The 21873-nt window shown below is 41.5% G+C and overlaps 9 protein-coding genes across 9 annotated transcripts; 3 read left to right on the top strand and 6 right to left on the bottom strand.

Annotated features, from left to right (window-relative positions):
- Window positions 1-270: 270 nt before the first annotated feature.
- SS1G_03926 (hypothetical protein) lies at window positions 271-1300 on the bottom strand (the record flags this gene model as incomplete). Its single annotated transcript, XM_001595786.1, has 2 exons — window positions 271-454; window positions 513-1300. The coding sequence occupies 2 exons, from the start codon at window positions 1298-1300 to the stop codon at window positions 271-273; spliced, it is 972 nt and encodes a 323-aa protein (XP_001595836.1).
- A 422-nt stretch (window positions 1301-1722) lies between these two features.
- On the top strand, window positions 1723-3804 carry SS1G_03925 (hypothetical protein; the record flags this gene model as incomplete). Its single annotated transcript, XM_001595785.1, has 8 exons — window positions 1723-1939; window positions 2006-2262; window positions 2468-2489; window positions 2545-2597; window positions 2655-2819; window positions 2873-3081; window positions 3130-3592; window positions 3727-3804. 8 exons carry the CDS (start codon window positions 1723-1725, stop codon window positions 3802-3804), a joined length of 1464 nt encoding a protein of 487 aa, XP_001595835.1.
- A 907-nt stretch (window positions 3805-4711) lies between these two features.
- Window positions 4712-5101, bottom strand: SS1G_03924 (hypothetical protein; the record flags this gene model as incomplete). Its single annotated transcript, XM_001595784.1, has 2 exons — window positions 4712-4839; window positions 4984-5101. 2 exons carry the CDS (start codon window positions 5099-5101, stop codon window positions 4712-4714), a joined length of 246 nt encoding a protein of 81 aa, XP_001595834.1.
- A 396-nt stretch (window positions 5102-5497) lies between these two features.
- Window positions 5498-6740, top strand: SS1G_03923 (hypothetical protein; the record flags this gene model as incomplete). Its single annotated transcript, XM_001595783.1, has 2 exons — window positions 5498-5571; window positions 5657-6740. The coding sequence occupies 2 exons, from the start codon at window positions 5498-5500 to the stop codon at window positions 6738-6740; spliced, it is 1158 nt and encodes a 385-aa protein (XP_001595833.1).
- Window positions 6741-7447: 707 nt separating this feature from the next.
- SS1G_03922 (hypothetical protein) lies at window positions 7448-8272 on the bottom strand (the record flags this gene model as incomplete). Its single annotated transcript, XM_001595782.1, has 2 exons — window positions 7448-7968; window positions 8059-8272. 2 exons carry the CDS (start codon window positions 8270-8272, stop codon window positions 7448-7450), a joined length of 735 nt encoding a protein of 244 aa, XP_001595832.1.
- Window positions 8273-9390: 1118 nt separating this feature from the next.
- On the bottom strand, window positions 9391-10620 carry SS1G_03921 (hypothetical protein; the record flags this gene model as incomplete). The annotated part of the gene is made up of 1 exon (XM_001595781.1): window positions 9391-10620. One exon carries the CDS (start codon window positions 10618-10620, stop codon window positions 9391-9393), a length of 1230 nt encoding a protein of 409 aa, XP_001595831.1.
- A 3965-nt stretch (window positions 10621-14585) lies between these two features.
- Window positions 14586-17085, bottom strand: SS1G_03920 (hypothetical protein; the record flags this gene model as incomplete). The annotated part of the gene is made up of 4 exons (XM_001595780.1): window positions 14586-15336; window positions 15387-15728; window positions 15777-16458; window positions 17046-17085. 4 exons carry the CDS (start codon window positions 17083-17085, stop codon window positions 14586-14588), a joined length of 1815 nt encoding a protein of 604 aa, XP_001595830.1.
- Window positions 17086-17552: 467 nt separating this feature from the next.
- SS1G_03919 (predicted protein) lies at window positions 17553-17852 on the top strand (the record flags this gene model as incomplete). Its single annotated transcript, XM_001595779.1, has 2 exons — window positions 17553-17642; window positions 17727-17852. The coding sequence occupies 2 exons, from the start codon at window positions 17553-17555 to the stop codon at window positions 17850-17852; spliced, it is 216 nt and encodes a 71-aa protein (XP_001595829.1).
- A 402-nt stretch (window positions 17853-18254) lies between these two features.
- Window positions 18255-18827, bottom strand: SS1G_03918 (predicted protein; the record flags this gene model as incomplete). Its single annotated transcript, XM_001595778.1, has 2 exons — window positions 18255-18401; window positions 18747-18827. The coding sequence occupies 2 exons, from the start codon at window positions 18825-18827 to the stop codon at window positions 18255-18257; spliced, it is 228 nt and encodes a 75-aa protein (XP_001595828.1).
- Between the last annotated feature and the right edge of the window lie 3046 nt (window positions 18828-21873).

The following is a 21873-nucleotide window of genomic DNA, read 5'->3' as shown; positions in this document are numbered from 1 at the left end:
GACCATTTGGTATTTTGGCTCGGGAATCGGTGCCCATATTAGACTTTGATGAGCGGAATGCTCAAAATTGTATGAATTACTTTATAGATTGGGAACGGCACAAGCGACTACGGCCATTGTGCAGGTTTTGGTTTGGCGTTTGGAAACACCATTGTTTGTTTTAATTGATGTATAAATGATACACATAATTGCATGCAGAAATAAATCTTATCCTCCATTATTTTAGATAATTTGTGACGCCAACTCCATACCCATTAAATGTCATCCTATCTATCCTGGGGGTAAAGTGCTTGCATCAACAATTTCCTCAGCGTCCTTCACCAAGTTATCTTGTTCGTTGGGACCGTATAGTGGAGATCGAGGAAGAGCCATGAGACCTGTTCGTGCAGACTCGAGGATTCCGAATGGAGCAATGAGCTTCATGAATGAATCGATTCTGGTTGGTTTGGCTGAGCTATATGCCATTTTATTAGTATGTTTCTGTAGGCGAAACAAATAGTTTAGTGACTTACACCTCGACAATACAGCTGTGTGTGCTGATATCTAAAACCTTGCCTCCAAATTGATGTGTGAAATATGTGATTGACTTCAAATGCTCGTGCTTGTGTCTTAAAGCTTGACTTTGGGCCAATTTAATGGGATGGAAATCATCACTATCCTTCAATTCTGCCAATCTCTTTGTAGCCCAGTCATCTTGTCCTTCCAAAGCTTCAGGATCACTAGCAGTAATTTCTCTGTGATGCGCCAATAATTCCTCAAAGTATTCTGGACCGAGAAGATTGATTTTCGCAAGAAGTAATTCTCTTTGCACGAGCGGTGAAGTGGTATAATCGAGGACAGCCCAGACTGGAACCAAATCTTCCAATTGACGACGAGCTTGCTCAACAACGCCATCTTGACCGGACAAAACAATTGTCATGCGGGACAAATCTTCGACCTCAGTAGAGCAAACGACCAAGGAATCAATGTTGAAGCCACGAGCTGCGAGAATTCCAGAGACGCGAGAGAGCACACCAGGTTCGTTTTGTACGAGACAGTTAAGGACATGGCGCTTTGCGGGGGTGACAGAAGGGGCGGGGGTTTCGTAGAGAATGTTGGAGACAGCTGCTTGAGCAGACCAAGCTGGAGGCGCATCGGATGTAGGAAGGGGTGAAATGCGGCGGTGGAGCGCCTTATATTCTAGAGCTGAAGTAGAAGAGGATTGATATCTTTGAATTTGTCGAGGGACGACAGAGGTGCTGCGTTTAGGAATTGCAGCCCTCACTCCAGAGAGCGAGAGAATTGCTTTGCGTGAAGACATATTGGATAATAACACTACCCAATGCTTCTTCAAAAATTATTAAGGTTTCTTCTTCCTATCTCAAGAAAAATGAGAAGGTGGTTTTGACTCAGAAGAAGCGACGGTCTAAATTCAAGCACCGATACCGCACAAAAATATAAATTGTTCCCTTACGGCATTTGCCGATCTTTGTATGTTGACCCCAGATATTTAGCGTCTTGGAGTTCACTGTCAGTGCACACAATCCTTGTCACTGAACAACCAGCACAAAAACTCGAAATAAAGTTCAGCCTCACAAATTTACAAAGTATCTAGTAATGTTACCTTGAATTAATTGTAACAATAAATTGTGTCTATCAACATTAACAATCCAAGGCACGTTGCCACATCTCATCAATACGACGAATATTTACTTCAACTTATAAGCAACACTAATTATCAATATGGATGATACTGAGCGTCGCACAGCAAAAAGGTCGCGCTTCGATCAAAAGGAGCCTGAGCCGAAGAGGACCTCCAGATTCGATAGACGCTCAAGATCACCACCTGCGAGAAAGGTAGAGTCAAGGCGAAGCAGATCTCCCCTTGCACGACGCACTTCTCGTAGCCCAGCTCCTGATTCCGCGAAGAAAAATGGTGCAGATCCAGCTGCCGCTGCAGGTAAATATATATCTTATAAACTACCTTCGATATATAATATATCGATGCTAATCTGATGTTTCATAGCTGCCGCTGCCGCAAAAATCAATGCACAAATTCAAGCTAAGAAAGGAATTCAACATGCCGATGTGCCACCTATCCGCGCAACCGAAAGTCCAGTCGGAAAGTCAGCATCTCCAGGAACCCCAGGACCCGGAGCAGGTAACAGTGCAAGCAATATAAATGGTGAGATGTACATCGCAGATGGCGATTATATCAAAGATATCGAAGTCAACGATTTGCGAAACCGTTATACACTGACTAAAGGTTCTACTCAAAAGATGGTAATTACTCCTTGTGTTATACTCCACTGATACATCAGGCTTTCTTCATAGGTCTAGCCATGAATCATCTCTCTATATTCTCTCCCCCACTTTTCAAAGTAATATCATTATTGTGTGTGGAGACTTTCAAGCTTACCTGAGCGCGAATAGCATCATACACATATACCCTTTTGGCATCTGCTGACCTCCGCTGCGTGACATCTAGATTAAGGAAGAAACCGGCGCTGGTATGCTATACCTACAACTCACTATTTTTGGAGATTTAAATGTTGACTTTTCAAGATGTCACCACACGAGGAAATTATTATCCGGATAAGAGCATGGCCACGGCTGCTGTAAGTCATTCCCTCGATTACAATACTTGAGAAATCGACCTGATGAAATATATTTAGAATCCCCCACTTTATCTCCACGTTACGAGCCAAACCAAGCGAGGTCTCGAACAAGCAGTTCAGAAGATCGAAGAACTAATGAAGCAGGAACTTCCTAACTTGGTCGATGAACGTCGATTCCGTAGACGCGAGCCTGAGCAAGTTGAAAGAGACGAGTTTGGAAGAGTGGGTTTTCTCTTTCACACAAAATGAATGCAGGTTGCTAACAAAATAAACAGCGCAAATGGCCGGAAGAGAAGATTGCCATTGATTTTGAACCCATTCCAGGCTTTAACCTTCGTGCTCAAGTTGTTGGTCATGGCGGAGCTTACGTAAAGCATATTCAACAGGAAACTAGATGTCGTGTTCAAATCAAGGGACGTGGTTCTGGTTTCATGGAGCATGGCACCGGTCGCGAGAGTGACGAGGATATGTATCTCCACGTTGCGTAAGTTTATGTTCGTATCGCTGGAGCTTTCCGCTAACACTGTTCTAGTGGCCCTGATCCAAATGAGGTACAAAAGGCCAAGGAGCTTTGTGAGGATCTTCTCAAGAATGTTCGAGAGCAATACGAAGAGTTCAAGGCTCGTCCACCTCAACAACGTGGTTATGGCCAAGGCACCGGTTACTCGGGAGAGCGAGGCTATGGTGACCGGGCTCCAGACAGATCTAATTCGTATGGTGGCGGATACAATAACTATAACAAATCACCAGCTCCCAACACTCCTAATGCAGGTAGCCCTTCAACTCCTGGAGACTATGGCTCAGCACATGCCGCTCAATACTATGCTACAGGTGCTGATCCTTATGCTCAATATGGTGGTTATGAGGCATACGTTCAATACTATCAGCAGTACATGGCTGCCATGGCTCAGTATCAGCAGCAGCAACAGGGTGCTCCTGGTTCAGGTCCTCCACCACCTCCAAGCGAAGCACCTCCCCCACCACCTGGTGGATCGGTATGTATAAAGATTTCTCTGCCCATATTTTCTTGATCCATTTTGAGAAGCCAGGTTTGCAAGACTGCCCTATTACTGAAAAGAAACGGGCAGTCAAAATCAAAATTTGAGAGACACTAACCTTTGAACTTTAGGCGCCTCCTCCACCATCAGGTCCACCACCAGGAAGTAATAATAGTTACAGCGCCGTTCCACCTCCACCCGGAATGTGAACGCTCCTGTTAATGTCCGCTGCCGCCATGAAATTTTACAATTGCTCCAAGGGTGTTCATCGCGAAATTATGGATAGTTTTCTCTCGTACTGACAAGGTTTAGAGTACATTTGGCACAGGGCATTGTACAACGCCCTGTAAACATCTCGATCACATAGGTTGAAAAGTGCATAAAATGGGAAAGGAATGGTCAATCAATCAACTCAATTCTACTAAATATCTCGTTCTCGTCCTCAACTTCGTTTAACTTGTCTGCCTCGGTGTCCTTGAATGTTAACCTTGATCCATATGATATGCACAATTCCTCTCCTTCTTTGATATCCCTCAGTGCAGTGTAAGTCACAAGGAGATTTTTGACGTCCCGTTTCCACCCAACATTTTGGTGTAATGTGGAATGATTAAACATGCTACCTAACCCAAGAATAACTGCCTGGGTCGTCGTCGGTGGCTTCGAGGCTCTATTTGTGCCCCCACATGAGCTTTGTGTCTTGGGTGTATAAGGCCAATTACTAGAATCCCTCATCAGCAAAACCTGCCTCTACAATTACATAATCACATATACCGTATAAACTCAGCAGTAGAAGATGGAATAAGTCTAAACCCTCTAAGTTCTTGAAGGTTTTACCTCTAGTCCCAGCAATTGGATTAGATTGTCTATAATGATAGAAACCAAATATCTAGATCATCTGAACCAGAACATGCAACTAGTTTACGAGGATGATATGTAAAGATAGACTTTTTTCACGACCTAGAATGCTGGAACGGGCTTTTCCGATCTTTTATTGGGGAGTTATACGGTATGTGGTATATAGTAATATATAGAAGAACCAATTACATGTGGAAATGATACAAGCGAGAAACCAAAAGGGGAAGGGGAAAGGGAAGGGAAAGGAAGGGGGAAAACTCACTAGGTATAATGATATAATTCTGTTTTTCTAATGTGTGTTTCGTTCTCGGTAGGCTCAAGGACGAGGACGGGACATACTTCGAGGATGGTGTGTGCGGGTATGAGTTTGGAGGCGAAGATTCCGCGGCCTGGTGGAGGTTGGGGGGAGGGTTAGTGATGGATGAGGTGATGTGATGTGTGGGTTGGGAATTGGAAATGGGGAGTTGGAAGTATTGGAGGTAAGTGGTAGTTATCGGCTATATGCTCTGGTTTGGATATGCATACTGACTGACCTTTGGGTGTATCGAGGATTAGGGTTAAGCTGCTAGATCGGGATAGAGGGATTCCTTGGGTAGTTTGTTGGGAGGTTTCTTGGGGTGTTTCGTTGGGAGGAGAATTGGAATTGCTCATTTTGGTTGAGTGTTGAATATGTGACGGGGTTGAAATTTATATGTTACATGAAACATGTATGGTAAATGGAGGATTGTGCTTTGCGATTTCGATTTTAATATAATCTTGTGAAAAAAAAGTGTGATGACGAGTGTTGGACTTCAAAATATTATGCAAGGGAATGATAAGCAAATGAACTAGCGATAAGAAAGCGGTGGGGAGGGGCAGAAATTAATGGTATGTCAGTTGTGACGTTCAGCCTTGTTTGATTCTAGACATTGCATGATTTGAGCTGTGAATTTGAGAATTGAGACGAAGAGTTGTCAAGATAGGAAAAATAAGTTTACCATTTCTTTCATTTGAGCTTGGTATATGGGATATATGAGATAGAGTCGAGACAAATACATCTCCTCAGAAATGGCGCATCAAAGGGTCACATCGACCCTGGATGGGGTGAAGGAACCTCATTCTGTTAGTTTGAAGGTCTTGAGGTATGTTGTCTTCGTTCTTATTTATGAATTACACTCTGTTTTAATTAAATAACAGCGTCAGATACTAATAATTGGTCGTCTACAGACTTTCGCGCCCATCCCTCTCAATTCAACATCCACTTCCCACGCCCTCCCCTTCACCACCTCCAAATCTCAGTCTTCCAGCGCCCTCAGCCTCCCTCGCATATCCATCTCCCACTCCTTCGAACTTCATTCACTCACCTCTTCTCACGCTTCCTCCAGCTTTCGGATCTGCATATGTGGGGGAGACGTTTAGTTGTACTCTTTGCGCTAATAACGAACTTCCTCCTCTTTCCCAACTCTCTCAAACTCACACCTCTCCGGACATAGTGGCCTCACCCAATACCACCAAAGTAATATCAAATATAACTCTCAGCGCGGAAATGAAAATACCCTCTACGCCCAACCCCATCTCGCTTCCTCTTTCTGGCCCTTCCCCGTTCCCTGCAGCGTCTACAACTGGAGAAGAAACTCCAGAAACACAAATTATTTCCCAGGCATCCCTCCAAAAAGTTCTTCACTTCGACCTCAAAGAAGAAGGAGCTCACGTTCTAGCCGTCACAGTCACCTATACTGAATCTTCTCCTTCGTCTTCCCCTCGCACGCGCACATTCCGCAAGCTATATCAATTTATCTGTAAAGGCTGTCTCGTTGTCCGTACCAAAACTGGTACATTACCATCCCTGAGATCTACATCTTCTAATCGGTCATCAACATCCATGACATCAACCTCTCCATCCAAAGAAACAAAACGCAAAAGAAGCTACGCACTAGAAGCTCAATTAGAAAATATTACAGAAGATAATCCTATCACCTTGACTTTAGTTCATTTAACTACCACTAAAGGATTTAATGCTACAAGTTTGAATTGGGAGATTGTAGTTTCTGATTCGGAGAAGGAAACTGGTGGAGGGGAAGCAGAATTAGAAAGACCTGTATTAGCACCAGGGGATGTTCGTCAAGTTTGCTTTTTGGTTGAAGAAAAGGATTCTGAGGACGAAAAGGAGGGTGTACAGGGAGAGAATGAAAAGGAAAGTGAAATTGTAGACGGAAGGCTGATATTCGGTATGCTGAGTATAGGATGGAGAGGTGCGATGGGGAATAAGGGATTTTTGAGTACCGGAAATTTAGGGATTAGAGTTTCGTAATGTGTATCACTGATGGCTATTTATCCTTGGGCGAGAGGAAGGGGATTAGTTAATATACTATGTCATCTATATCTAGTGGACGACTATTTGTGAATGTAAGGTCAAAGCCTATACTTGATACTCAAAAGCCGGATGAGTTGCACAATGACGTCGATGATGATTGAAAATAGCTACGAAATCAGATGATACTATATAAAATGTCACGGTACTGATCCTAAGCGAACAAGTAATGGATCAACAAAGGAGGCTTTACCTTATATGATGTCACATCAATACAATTCAAGCGAATCTCCACAGTATTCTGGATCTCCTTAATGATTGCTTAATAAATCGTTTAGAGTATCTATCTCTACTATCCCTATGTTTCATTATTAATAAACTGCTTCGAATCTATATATATATCGATTGTTTTGTTGGATGGAATTAGACATGATGTTTTGTTTAATTGGTTCCAGGTGAGAATAATTGTAATTATTATAAGGTGTATGATATGATCTGTTGTGTATAGTTTTGTTGAGAAAATAAACTTTTTTGGAAATAGAGGAGTTACAAAAATGAAGTAGCTTTTGGTAGGCAGGATTTTGTAATGTGAATATTTCCATATTTGGTGGAATTGTGAGAAATTTCTTGCGATGAATTCTTCAAAATTTTCTTCCTAAGATGTTATTAACATCATAATAAACCCTACTTAATGAAATACAGGCGGGTTAAATATTAATTTTCTCCCCTTGAGCCACACAGTTGATCTTCTCCCCTCTCAAAAACCCTTCAAAAATCTCCTGAACAGCCTTAACACATTTTTCCTGACTCTCCCTTCCAAACCACGCCACATGCGGACTAACAATTAAATTCCTAACCCTCTTTTCCCCCTCCCCCCTAATCAACGCACTCTCCCCTTTCTCCACCGGTTCCCTCTCAAAAACATCCGTCGCAGCCCCCAATATCTCCCCTCTATCCAACGCACCCGCAAGAGCGACTTCATTTACTACTCCCCCACGTGCAACGTTAATTAAAATCGCGTCACATCGCATGAGCGAGAATTCAGAGGCGGAAATTAGATTTTGTGTTGTGGATGATAGGGGACAGGAGAGAATTATCGTGGTGCATTGGCTGAGGATTTCGGAAAAGGGTGTTCGGCCTGCACGGGTTTGCTCTTGGGGTGTGGATTTGCGTTCTGAGATTAAGACTTTCATTCCGAGGGCTTTGCAGAGGGTGGATATTGCGGTTCCTGGGTTGTGTTAGTTTTGTTTAGTCTAATTCACACCAATCTAAAAGTTAGGGAACTCCCATATCAAAATCAAAAGAAAAATATCCCTACCAATCTTCCCACCTCCCACAATCCCCACAACCTCATTCTTACAACCCCTCGCTCCACCCCCATAAAACGTATTCATATCCAGAATCCCCGTGCCCTTCCTCTCCCATTCCTCCCCCCTCATAGTCCACTCATGCATACTCACTATATCCCTCTTCACGGCAAAATAAAGCGCAATAGCATGCTCAGCCACCGTCTCCGTATTCGTATCCGGCATATTGGACACTTGGATTCCGTTTTCAGAGCAATAGGTTAGATCGACATGGTTTGTACCGACGGAGGTGATGATTATGAGTTTTAGTTGGCCTGGGGGGAAAGTGGAGAGGGTTTCTCGCGTGAGGGGACAGAGGGAGGTGACGAGGATGGTGGCGGCTCTGTATGGCTGAGGGGATTTGGGGGAGCGGGGTGTAGGGTATGGGCATATACGTGTGGGGATTTGGGAAGAAGGTTGCGGGAGGGGGTGGTAGTTTGAGTCTAGGTAGACGATGGTTTCCCTGCTGGGGGTGGGGCGGACATTTTGGGGAGTTTGAGGTTGTGAGGGCGGGGAAATTGTGATGGGTGTGAGGACGGAAAATGTTGAATGGAGGGGTTTTTAATTATGTGGGGGTGGGAAATGCGGGGCGTCAATTTGAGCGAGTAGACTCTAAAGCAATATTCTATATATGTTATAAAAATATCAATATATGTGATGTTTAAAACTATTATATATAGTTTAAAGCACTTATACTCGCTTCTTGATTTTTAATATATCAACTTTTATATTTATATTTAATATATAATGTAAAGTGTCTTTTAAAATTATTTAAAAAATCTTTTTAAAATATAAATGATAATGTTTATTTAAAATTAAACAGTTTTAGTATTCAATGTAATCTTCTTTGTAATTATATTATATAATTTATTATAAAGTTTGAAATGCTGATTGAATATTAAGAAAAAGAAATATTCAAGGTGTTTTTCTATAAGAATTTCAAGAAGATAAGATAGATCCAGGAGAAATTTATATGGGAGAGGGTTTTCAGTGGTTTGCCTTGCAAACTTTTATACTGAGGACTTTGATGAGAGCATGTTCAGGAATTTAAAACTCAGAGAATATTACATTGAATTGTAGTCAGACGCACTCACACACAACGGAATAAGTCGTGTTCGGAGGTTGAGACTACCTAGTGAGTGTGATACTAGTGTAAATATTGAAGTGCAGAATAAGGTGCGAGGAAAATGGTTCGAAAAAGTTTATTTAGATCTTTTATAGACAAATGAATAATCTGTAAGTCTAATCTATATCAGTATTTCAACTCCTGTTATATCTACATCTTTATCCCTTTATTTATACTTCTAGAAAGTAGTCCCCTTCATGAAGCCCGCTCTCAAAAACTGGAGTGGCAACCTAACGTCAACGCCCAACTCAAGAGCCACTTTAATAACCCATCCGGGATCTCTCAAAAACTGTCTAGCAACCAAAACCACATCCGCCTTAGCAATCTGCCCCTGTTCATCATTAACCTCCACTGTGTCCTCCTCTTCCTGCACATGTGATTTTGCTGCTTGAGCTTCTGTAATCATTCCCACACAACCAATCTTCAGGCCCTTGATACCTTCCTCGAACAATGCCGCACGAATTTGCCCTGCGATGGAAACCTGATAATCGGTATGTGCTCCTATCTTTTGGGCGGGAGAGTTGCCTGCTGAACTGACGTCGAGTAAATCAACTCCAAGTTCTGGAAGTAACTTTGCCAATTTGATAGTGTCTGGAATGTCCCAAGTCTCAACATCATCTTTCAACCATTCTGTGGCACTAATTCTGAGCAACAAAGGCATGCCAGACGGAATGACACTTCTGACAGCTTTAATGACCTCAATCAAGAGTCTGGTGCGGTTCTCCCAGCTTCCTCCGTAATGATCCGTTCTCTTGTTCGAAACCGGACTCAAAGAAGAGTGCAATAGGTATCCATGGGCAGAGTGAATTTCAATGACATCAAATCCTGCCTCTACAGCTCTCTTAGCCGAGTCGCGGAATCCATCGATCACATCTTGAATATCCTCAAGCGTCATTTCATTGGGCTCCGCATACCCTTCACCCCACTTTATAGCACTCACACCCTTAACCCCCTTTGGCCATCCTCTAGAACTTTCTTCCGCAACAGCACTTCCCCCTCTAAGTGACTTCCATGGAGGTAACGTACTAGCTTTCCGTCCGGCATGCGCCAACTGAATTCCTATGAGCTGGTTTTGACTATGCGCGTAATCTACCACACGCTTAAATCCAGGTATCTGAGAATCTTGCCAAAGTCCAGTGCAACCTGGAGTGATTCGACCTTCGGGACGGACAGCGGTGGCTTCGACAATAGTCAAGGAAACCCCGCGAAAAGCAAAGGCACCGTAATGGACAAGATGGAAATCAGTCAGGTGTCCATCATTTGCACTGTACATGCACATAGGAGCTACCCAGATGCGATTCTGAAACGTGACATCGCGGATAGTGATCGGAGTGAAAATGGTGGGAGGGTTTTTCGATATGGCGGTTCCCGCTGGGGGATCTTGGACGGGGGTTTCAAATGAAGGCATTTTGAAACTGAGATTGTGCTGAAGGTGTAATGAAGTGTAGAATCTGAGTACGATACGGAAACTATGGTCGAAGAAGTTCGACTTCTTATGTTATCGAATTGGGCGGTTATTACCGGTTTGGGAGCAGTTGTATTTGTAATCCTTTGGTGGGGCAAGTGACGTTGAGTGCATTGCGGGAAATAAGTCGACAAAGCTAGCACTTAACATAACCAAGTTATTGAGACTGCATCGCAGAAAAAGATGCACCTATGCAGGTATGGCATGATTTGACAGGTGGACTTTAGTTGGGTGAGGAGGTAAAATCCTAAAACTATTCAAAAGCAAAGAAAGAAAACACTCAATCCTGAACCCCACTACAAATCACAAAGAATAAAAAGCTAAATGAATAAATAACACTTTACTATTTCATAATTTAATACACTGTATAAAAATAATTTTATCAATAGTAAAGAAATAAGAAATTAAAAATAAAAATATGATTAAAGTAATTAAAAAGAATTTAATATAATACAAAAATATATTTTAAAATGAAATAAAAAGTCTATTATTAATAAAAATATTATTTATTTTATTTAAAAAGAAGGAAATTTTAATAAATAATATTTTAAAAAACTAAAAGATACTTTTAGTCAAAGACTTTTAACTTTTTTTAAAAAAAATATTTGAATTAATTTAAATATTATAAGAAAAATAATATATTAAAATTCAATTTTTTTTGAACTATTTAAAACCAATGAGTAAAAGACCAATGATCTTGAAGAGGTCATATATATTAATTATAAATATATGATTTAATCTCGAATATAAATTAATTAAAATATAATTAAAACAATCAACTTTTATAGTCCTTTAAATTATATCATTTATTATTATGTAAGAAGTAATTGAAACTTAAATAATCATTTTGAAATTTCTCCTTTCAATTAATAGATAAGCCTTTTTAATTATTCTAGATCATAATGTTTTGGGTAGCTGCCTCAGATTGTACATTCTTCAAGACACTAATCGATGTTGTAATCATTTTCGATATCTTTTCTATTCTTCTCAACCTTAGAAACCCCCTTCCAGTTGCCGTCGTAATACTATAAAATAGTACTGCAGAAAAGTAGCAACTGCCGGTTGAGTCTTTGCTCACAGGAAAAACTTAGTGTAAAGTATTAATAATCCAAACCGAGTTCAAAACCAAACATCCTCAAAAGATTTTCCTTTGGTCTTGGAATACTTCAAAACCGATATGTAAGCATCGAACAAACTAATGCATGATGCGAAACATCTCTATATGACTGACCCAACGAAACTATTGTCCACAGTGGAGTGGATACCAAAAAGGATGGTCCGTTGCAACAATTTCTAGAACAAACTGCACCCTGTGTTTTAATATCGCGAATCAGACAGCAGGTAATCTTTGCAGAGTTTTCGAATAGATTCTTACAACAACGGAACTTTGTTAGTAATATAAAATGAGCACCTTTTTGGTCCACATAGTAAAAAATATAGAACTTTGCACCAAGCTGTTAAAAAATTCGTTTGATCATTATTCCAAAGATCTTGCATGTTGGACAAGTGAGGTGGACGACGCATCGATACAACCGCATGTGGAGTCGGAGTTAATAGCGAGTGCTTACTAAAGTTTGAGAGTGATGTACACTAGGCAAACCAGAAAACAGTCCACAAGTGAGCCGCAGTGGAGATCTGCGGTCTATCCCTCATTATCAGCAAATCAGTGATTGAGACTATGGAAGATCGTCCTGCAGGAAATTTCGCCGCCAAAGTCAATACGTCCCATTTGTCATCAAGATATGTGGAATCTCTAAAAGCGAAGAATAGTATGGGTAAAGGAAAGAGAAATATCTGCTGCTTCTGAAGCTATGATGACTTATTATAGAAGAGAATTTGATATTAATAAGAGGTCAAATCTAAGTAGAACACAATCCAGAAAACTTTAGGAGACTGAGACAGAGGTCGAGAATTCGTCTTTGATTGGACGATAAGACGTGACAAGTTCCTTGCCGGAAATTCATTTCACCGATTCACACCCACCTGTTACGAGGTTTGCCGTCTAGATCACGTGGAAGTGCTCTAGGCTCTCGAGGTGGTTTATAACTAGACGTCAAGCAGGGACTTAAAGTAATGACAATAATGATATACAATTCGTAACTAGTAATAGAGTATACTAAATGATTGATCTTGAGTACGAAACTTTATACAAAGGAAATCCATCTTGATTATATAGACCTTCATGTCTATGGCTAGTTAGGACCGCTGCGCGGTCCTGGACAGCCAGCGTTCCTCAGCGGTCCATAACGTGACTTAATCACGTTACCTTGGTTTAGTCATGTAACGCGGCGTAGAAGATAGCCGTCGTAACAAAAACTACTTTATTTATATAATAATCCTTTTTTCGGAGCTTTGAAGAGTTTACGTTTTCAGAGGCTCTATTATGTGATCCTATCTGCTTTAGAACACTAATCTTGGGACGGTTCATCTCCTAGGATAATTGTCCTGGGACAATTATCATCCTAGGACGATTTATCCTAGGACGATTTATCCTAGGACGATTTATCCTAGGACGATTTATCCTAGGACGATTTATCCTAGGACGATTTATCCTAGGACAAATACTATCCTAGCTTACCCTAATCCCCTAGGACACTTGTCCTGTTTCATTGTGATTGCCTAAAACGTTTGTCCTAGGATTCCTAGGTTCCTTATCGAAGCTGATAAGGAACCCCTGTAAACCGCGGTTAAATCACACTCCCCCTGTAATTGGCAGCTAAATCACCGATACTCATAATACAACAATAACCCGAATGATTGTGATTCGTGACAACCAGCTTAGATCTGGACTATTCAGAAGCATCTTCTCATTCAATACTATAAATCTTCAGTGTAAAAATACCATCAAATGATATCGATATCGTTAGATTCCTAGATTTCTAGATTGATATTATTTATTCACGTCTTGAGTCCATTTGCAAATTGTAAGTCCCAAACTGACTCTCTCCAAACTAGCAGCCGAGTTACAAAAAGAATCTTCAGATCCTTTAAAATTCAAAGCTTACAAGTATTTTCATTACATATCTATCAATCCAACACAATCCCCCCCATCCCGCCCTCTGGACGAAATAAACTATGTATTCATTCGACCACGCACCTCATTTAAGTTTGACCATTGATATAATTCTTTCAGCCATAAACTATAAAAAACACCCTAGCTAGCTGTATATCCATAAACCATAATCCCCGGAATACGAAATTCTCTTCAAGCATAACCTAACTAATATCTTTTAAAGAAAATCGCCACTACTCTCATATGCATATACGTACCGTAGTCACAGCTAGAATCTGCAATAGCTTCTGGGAATGGTTTCTCTCTCCTCTTTTTTCGACACTTCTCCCCCTTTATCATCCCCATTATTCCACCACAGTTTACCTTTTCCTTTTCTTCTTCTTCTTATTTGCCTTTCCAACTTCGTTATCTCTATCCAGCTTGAAAAAAAAAACCCCAAGATCCAATTAATCAAAATCAAGGTTTACCAAAAATACAGCACTCGATCCAAACAGAGATAAGTTATAATTAATTTCCCAAGTTTGTGACGCCAACTTACAAGTAATTATGATGCAAAACACATCAACAAAGCACAAACATGAACAAACAACACAACCAAGACTTCCAAAAATAATATTGTAGCATTTATATTTTTACTAAATCCCTCCCTCCAACAGCGGCTGCGTTGGCCAATCGATATAAGACTACAACATTCAGGAAAATATAGGAACGAAAACGTCATCGTTTCGTGATAATAAGTATAAGTACTAGGTAATAAATAGTATTCCTCCCCACATATCCTCATTTGAAAACGCCAAAACTCTTGTATATATACAGACACAGCACACCACTCCCGCTATGAAAAGGTGATGATATACTAGGCTAGAAGCAAGAAAAAGAGAAAATTATCAATGACTCAAGTCGAATAATACGTCTCGTGTATTGGGGTTATTTTTTTCGACGTCATTCTTCCTAATGTCGAGTATGTAGAGGTAGGAGAGGCAGAAAATATGGTACTTTCTGCGTCTAATTCCGTTGGTACAGGTGACAATTGGTTCTGTTGAGAATGTGGTGATGTTGGGCTGAAATGTTTCTGGTTCTGAGGAGGTGAATTTGGGTGGTGCCAATTACTGGTATATGGTGGTACACTCTCATCGTGTGGAGTATATATCGGATTACCACCAGCATTGATGTTTGAATAGTTTCTTCCACTGGAAGTGGTCCCCGCCAACTCGACTGCGTCAGGTGTATGTGAAGACAGTACTTGGTATGTCGATTTACCTCGTTGTTGCGCAATGTGAGGATTTTGGGGATCGTAACAACGATTGGGTCGTTGTGGATGCATCTTGGATATATTTCCGGCAGCATATGTAGGCACAATTGGTACAAAAACCTCAGGTACGTGAGCACGGCTCTTACGAATGCGAAGGATGCAAAAGCATGCAGCTAAGATGCCAAGAATCCCTACGACTCCCACAATAATTCCAACGATAGCGGCTGAAGCTAACTTAATTCCAGAATGCTTAGATGTCGATGATCCCGTTGCGGTCGTAATCGCCCTAGTAGGCGTACGATTTACTGCGGATGCTTTTTGTCGAAAATAAACGCTCAAATCATTGTTTTGGAAACCAGCAGAGGGCGACTGCATCGTCGCACCACCTGTAGGACTACTTAATTGTCAGTATTATATTTCAACTCGATGTCTTCGAATACGTACGATCCACCCACAACAGATAATATGGCTGAAGGTACGGCATATGATGTAAGATTCGGTTGGTATGTGTTCCATGGAAGCCCTGCGACTGGTTCATTGAGGTCGAGGTTATGCGTACCCCAGGAATTCGGACTATCGCATGTAGACTGGTCAAGTGGGAAAGATCCACCCACTATAAGCATCTGAGCTCCATCGACAACATTGCAACTCAACATGTTATGTGGTCTCGCATCATTTGGCGTATTTTCCCACCATTTAATCCATGTAAATGACGGAAGGCTGAGTATATAGACATCGTCAAATCCTGAAGCATTAGCTCCGAAACCTGCACCACCATATAGATAACTAAAAATGTCAGAAAATTTTATGGGTGACATGACGGCATGATCTTACATGTTGTAAGATGACTGGTCAGGTGCCCAGGTAGCACCTGCACAAAATCTCCTCCTATCTCCAGGGATATCACCAGTCGCGGTTTGCGTGTACCATTGAGAACTTTGAATGTCATAGACATAAATTTGGTTCATCGGTGATGCTACTACAGTCTGGTTATTGTATGGTGTCTGGATACCACCAAAGTAGACAAGAACGCCAGTGCGACTCGCCGGCAGATAAAGCATAACACCCTCAGCTCTTCCGGTTGGGCCTGGTCCTGTATTGTTTGACCATGTTCCTGATTGGTAATCATACTTGATCAAACCGCTCGTTGCGATAGGAGGCCCACTCCATCCGGGTATCGAAGCATTGCTCTGCCATCCACCAAGCATATAGCCCTGCCCAAGATCAGATATACCCACTCCCATGCCATACGAGACGCTTGTCACACCGTTGTTAGGTGGTCCGAAATCTTCCCATTGATTATATAGTATGTCATAAGAATACAGATTAGGTGAACTTGGTGAAGTACCGAAATAATCGCCGCCGAATAGATAAAATCGTTTATTGACCTCATCGCCCCAAAGCACACCTCCATTTACATTCGGTATCGAGGCGTTTTTTGAAAGATTTGCCTGTAACTGAGGCATTCCTACCGCCGGAGGACTTGTGTTTAGATCGTTATACAAAAGCCAGGAGTCTGTCGTGCCGTCAGTAAAATTTTCAATGAGCCTCTATTCTTTTGTTGCGAGAACATACTAGAGTAGTTCGAAGGATTCTGTGATAATGGATTCCAATCAACCATGCCGCCATCAATGAACAACTGTCGATCAATAACTGTTGTCTGATGTCCCCATCTTCTGCAAAAATCGTTCAAAGCATCCTTTTGTTGCCATGATGGCTGCACCCAGCATAGCAAGATAACCAGTATCGTATACACCGAGCCAGTCAAGTGTCCATTCCAAGAAGATACTGAGCTAAAACATCGTCGTCGCCCGGAAAGCTGTGATGAACTCGCCATGTCTGAATGCTTAAAGATGTAAATTCATCGACACTTTAGAGGGTGGGATACTAGGAAAAACGTGTGGTAACAAGTAGATGACCACAGCCGATCTAAGGATTAGAGAGAAGGAACCACAAGATGAAAATGACTGAAAGCAATTTCACACAGCGAGGTACTACCAAGGATTGATTTCGTCCTATATGTGTAATAATCGAGACTAATAGATTTTTCCTGCATGTTCTAGCGATTGGCACTCATCCCTCCCGTGAAGCTGGGAGATACACAAGCCTCCATGTCAGGCTTAGGATACCTTGACTTGATCATGTTGAGATTACTTCTAGCCCTCAAACACAGGTTTAATCCCTTGACGAGGTAACATTGAAAATCTACAATAATTGCTGTGTGTAAGACTTTCGTGTCACCCCGAAGTACCAATTAAAAGAAGAATCTTACTTTTGAGGTAAGGCGCAGCTAAATGATGACATGACTGCAGGGGCCCACCGCATGCCTCAGCTTGTATTGTATCACCAAAATACTCGAGAATATTTCCCTATTTTAATTTTGGCACTGCCAACAATGGACTTTACATTGTACACACGATGATTTGTTGGTATTCGACTTCGAATCCGTACAAAATGGATCATGATGCAACACAAAATATGCACCAAAAGTACCACATTCATTTTTCGAGTACGTAGAAGATTCGATAATAATTCCACTTTGTACCAGTTCAAACCCTGAAACATCGTGGGATCACGCCACTTCCTTCGTCTCCTACTTACTCATTTACCATGTGTGAGATAAGGATATCGGAAGATTTAACCAAAAGCAAAAAAAAAGAGAAGGATGAAAAGATTTGTAAGAGAGATTGTGGGGTCGAAGTCTTGTAGGAAGAAATCCAAGATGGAGATGCTCTGTTCCTACAATTCATAATAAACGAACGATTTCCCACTGTGATGAAGCAGGTTTTGCAACAGCTGTGGTTTCCAATGCAGGTGACAGATCAGTCGAACGAGCTGGCGGAGGATCGGAGAGAACCAACGATACCAGGTGTTGATTCTCATGGTAACAGCCCGAAGCATTCGGTCTAGAATTTGGTCTAGAATGGGGGCTTGAATGAGTTTGATGTTATTGTGGTGAAGAAACATGTTGGCAAGGGCAAAAATATATAAAAAGGTAAGAGTATATGGTACTACTCGAGTAGCTAGGTAGGTATTTCAACAGTGCCATGTGACTTTACCCCGTTCAAGATCTCAATGGGCAGTCTAAAAATAAAATACTAGGTAAAGCCCGGAACATAGCCTGGCCTGAACCGACCCTATACCCGTCTGAGCTTAATGACTCTTAAAATATACTCACGTGATGTCTCATTGGCCAAGCCTCCAACACTTTTCTTCCAACAAAGGTATCAAAGCATCTCTCTCCATGAATATAACAACTCAGAGTATCATTACCAACATGAACCAACAACGTCCCGCACATAAATACCATGTTTATTTTGGTTCTTGTCGGATCATTGTTGCATAGTGCTTTGCTTTGCTTTGCATCGTATTCTTGATCCCTAGGACACTCCAACCGTTGGAAACATCATATTTGTCTGCTTGTTCGTCATGCCAAGTAACTTCAAGTTCGAAAGAGCACTGTAGGATTGATATAGCCTCAGAGTTAGGAGTCTTTGATCATATATGCTTTCCTCTTCATCTCCTCAACCTTTGCTTTTCACATAAAAACAATGATTAGGTAGCAAGCTTACCTCCAATTATAGAAACATGTATCCTCCAAGCCCGCAAGCGCCGGTGCGCGTAGATCCTTCGACTCCCACAACGAGGGTCTGAGGATGGGCTGACACTATTCTTGGCACTTCCTCATAAAATCACCACGCCTCCCTGGAAATTAGAGTTGTACTCTGGTGGTTCAATCTCTTTGCTCTTATCCTACTGGCCTTTTTTACACAGATCTTAACTGTCTTGATTACGTTGCTATACACCCTTGTTTATCGATTTCTCCACAATCCTTATACCCTTAACCCAAATTGGTTCTTCTTTTAATTTTCTAGAATGTTTCATTCATTTGCTTACAATGACACTCCACAAGCCCTGAATCTCTCTTCCGAATGGCTCTGCTGGTGCATGCTTTGGGCTGGTATCAAAGTCTATTCGTTTTTTTCTCGGAAGAAAATATCACGTGTCCGAGGAGATGATATTGAAGAGGAATCAACAAGCCTTGCATTCTTTATTGTTACATCTAGTGTCTGTGCATCAATTGTAGAGGTTAATTGGATACTGGTTTGTCATTCATTATTGTTTTCTAGTTGTTACTCGAGTCTAATACTTCCCGCAGCCATTTCTTACTCCAGCACTCTACTTAGTCTCGAGAAATAATTATGTCGATAATCATGTGCTACCTAGCAATTCCAAATCCGAGAGATCAGAGTATCCAGAGAACTACAGCTACCATATGATTTTCTACATCCTTGTCGCCATCTCAACCAGTGTTTTATTTCTCCCCTCATCATCAAGCCCTGTCACTATTGGTCTTGGTCTCATTTTTCTCATCTGTCAGACGGCTATCTATTGGCGTTTGAGCCTTTCCCAAACTGTGGATGCTGAAGTACAGTCCCCATGTCAAATCTTTCTCAATCTTGAAGGAACATGCTGCTGGGTAGTTTGCTTCCTCACTATTATCCTCCTGGCTTCACAACAACAACCTCCTGAGATCCTCAGTCTCTCGGTCTACAGTATTCTCAAAGCTTTGCTATGGGTTGCTGTAATATTTCTTGTGAGTTTACATTGATTTTGATAAACCACCGTTCCTCGTACCAATAGTCGTCGTCACTAACACTAAATAGTGCAAGGAAGGTCACGTCTGCAGCTTGACTCTCATGTCTACCTTTGGGCTATCTACCTTATACATACACGTCATTCCTTCCCTAGCTCTCGCCACGCTATCATGTCTTTGTGCTCTTCTAATCCTAGCACAAATCATATCGACCTTGCCTCGCAAATGTTCTACACGCGTTGTTATAGCCCTCTTCGCTACTTTCCCCGTAGTTACACTTATCTTCCGTTTTGGAATTTCCGAGACAGTGGAGGCATTTTCCGAATTAATGCATGGATCATTTTTTCAGACTAGCTGCGCGACTAACGAAGACGTTGTGAGGAATTCTATCGACATCGCTCAAGCAGTGATGGATGAGCCGTCTCGACTCGTAGCAGAATTTGGACCCAGAAAAGATCCAAAGCCATGGCTAGATGCTATTTGGTGTTCGCGAAGTCATGCGCAGATTCAAACCCTGTGACTGTCGAGCCACGATAGCATTTGTACACTATTTTCATTTCTTTATGTACATGTACAATATTCTGTACAAACACGAATCATCATAGATCATAGATGGCTACACAGTTATACTTGAAGCACTTTTCGTTGGGAAGGATCAAATATCACAAGGGATTTATATCAGGATTCCCAACAGTACGATGGGTTCCCACAATTACAAGGACCTTAACCATTGAATTTTTTCAAAAGTTGAGATCATGTTGAATCTCCAAATTTAAATGAACATTATACTGTTGTTGAACATCAATTGGGTTTCGAGTAGTAGGGAATTTGTGATCTTCGAAACCTTTTCACATCAAGTTGGTGCTCCAGACCGCAACGGGCACCCAGATGCACATTTCCATTACACATGTCAAAACCTCTTTTATGTTGTACCCTCGGCACATTTTTTCCGATCCCTAACCCGGAATATATTATTCCCTGCTCCCACGCATCTCTACGAGTAAAATTTTACGACTTCTTTTTTACTTTCGCCCCCCCAAAAAAGCCCCCATTCCCTAATGCAGGTACGAATTTGTACCTGACTGAATCCTTCTCGCTTATTCCCAAATCCCATAGCTTGCTTGGTTTGAAAGTTAGTTAGCTAGCCTACTAAGACATATGATATGCACACCCTATCACACTCCATATTACTACTTATGGTCCAAGGATTCGAATTACGAGATTAGATACATATCTAATTACTCAGTCATGTATCTAGGAAGATACATAGATTTAAATACATCAATCGATATTCGGAAGGCGGTGTGGTCTGATTTTTCGACTTTTTTATTTTATACTCTAATTGAAGGATGGAGTTGGAGTTGATATCGACCCCCAAAAATTCATTCCTTCAGAAGCGAAGGCCATAGTATAACGTGTATGTAATCTTATGTCAATCTCAAACTTTGAGCCTTCAAGTCAGTCGCGGCAAAGCAGCTTGGAGAAGTAAGGCAGTGTAGTGTGATCGTACGACCTGAACGTTCGAAGGGTTCGGACGGACGAGGGAGTACAAATGTTTCACGGCGCATGGTTTCGCGTCTGTATTGCAGTGCATATGCGAGACCTGCATGCATGCATGTAATGGAGATTATGTAATGGAGTGGAAGGAAGGTTTAGTTCGTAAATTTTCTCCGCCTGTCGATATGTTACTATGTTAGGTGTGAGGAAAGATTCTATCGATTTCAAGATCCGTCGGGGTATTGTCAGTGTTCCTTCGATACTGTAGTATCCTATCGTGTGTTATTGAAAGTAAGCGCGAAATATTCTGTGCTGGATACACCAAATTATTATATGATTGGATTTTAGGTATTAATCCGATTAATTATATGCGGATATATCACGAGATGCGATTTTGTCGCTGTAAGGGATCTACTAACAATATAGTCGTACAAGCGCCTCGGCTCATACTGATGTGGTACGCTTATCGAATTTCAATCGAAGTTGTGTTGGGAGTTATTATGTAGACAAGGGGGCTTCTTGAAGTTGTATGTACGTACGCTGTTTTATGTGCATGCTGGATGAATGGTGAAGGGAGGGGATATGGGGTTTGTGTTAAGGTGTGGGTGGGTATAATGTGTTAAGGGTATAACATGAATTGCGCCCCGTGTTTGCCGGGAATTATGAGGAAAAGGGATTAAAAGAGACGTCTGCGAGAGCCTAGGACAATACTTGCCTGGTCAAGCGGGTCATCACGTGCCTCCATAAGGTACCTCCAATCTTTTCTGAGATTTTGATGCATCCTTAGTAGCGGCTAGAGTATAAGTTTCCAAGTGGGAATTTGCGCATGCGCACTCA

This window comes from Sclerotinia sclerotiorum, genomic scaffold (genome assembly GCF_000146945.2).
Source record: "Sclerotinia sclerotiorum 1980 UF-70 scaffold_4 genomic scaffold, whole genome shotgun sequence".
Lineage (NCBI taxonomy): Eukaryota > Fungi > Ascomycota > Leotiomycetes > Helotiales > Sclerotiniaceae > Sclerotinia > Sclerotinia sclerotiorum.
Note: the sequence above shows the minus strand (reverse complement) of the source record. Positions and strands in the feature narration are given on the sequence as shown.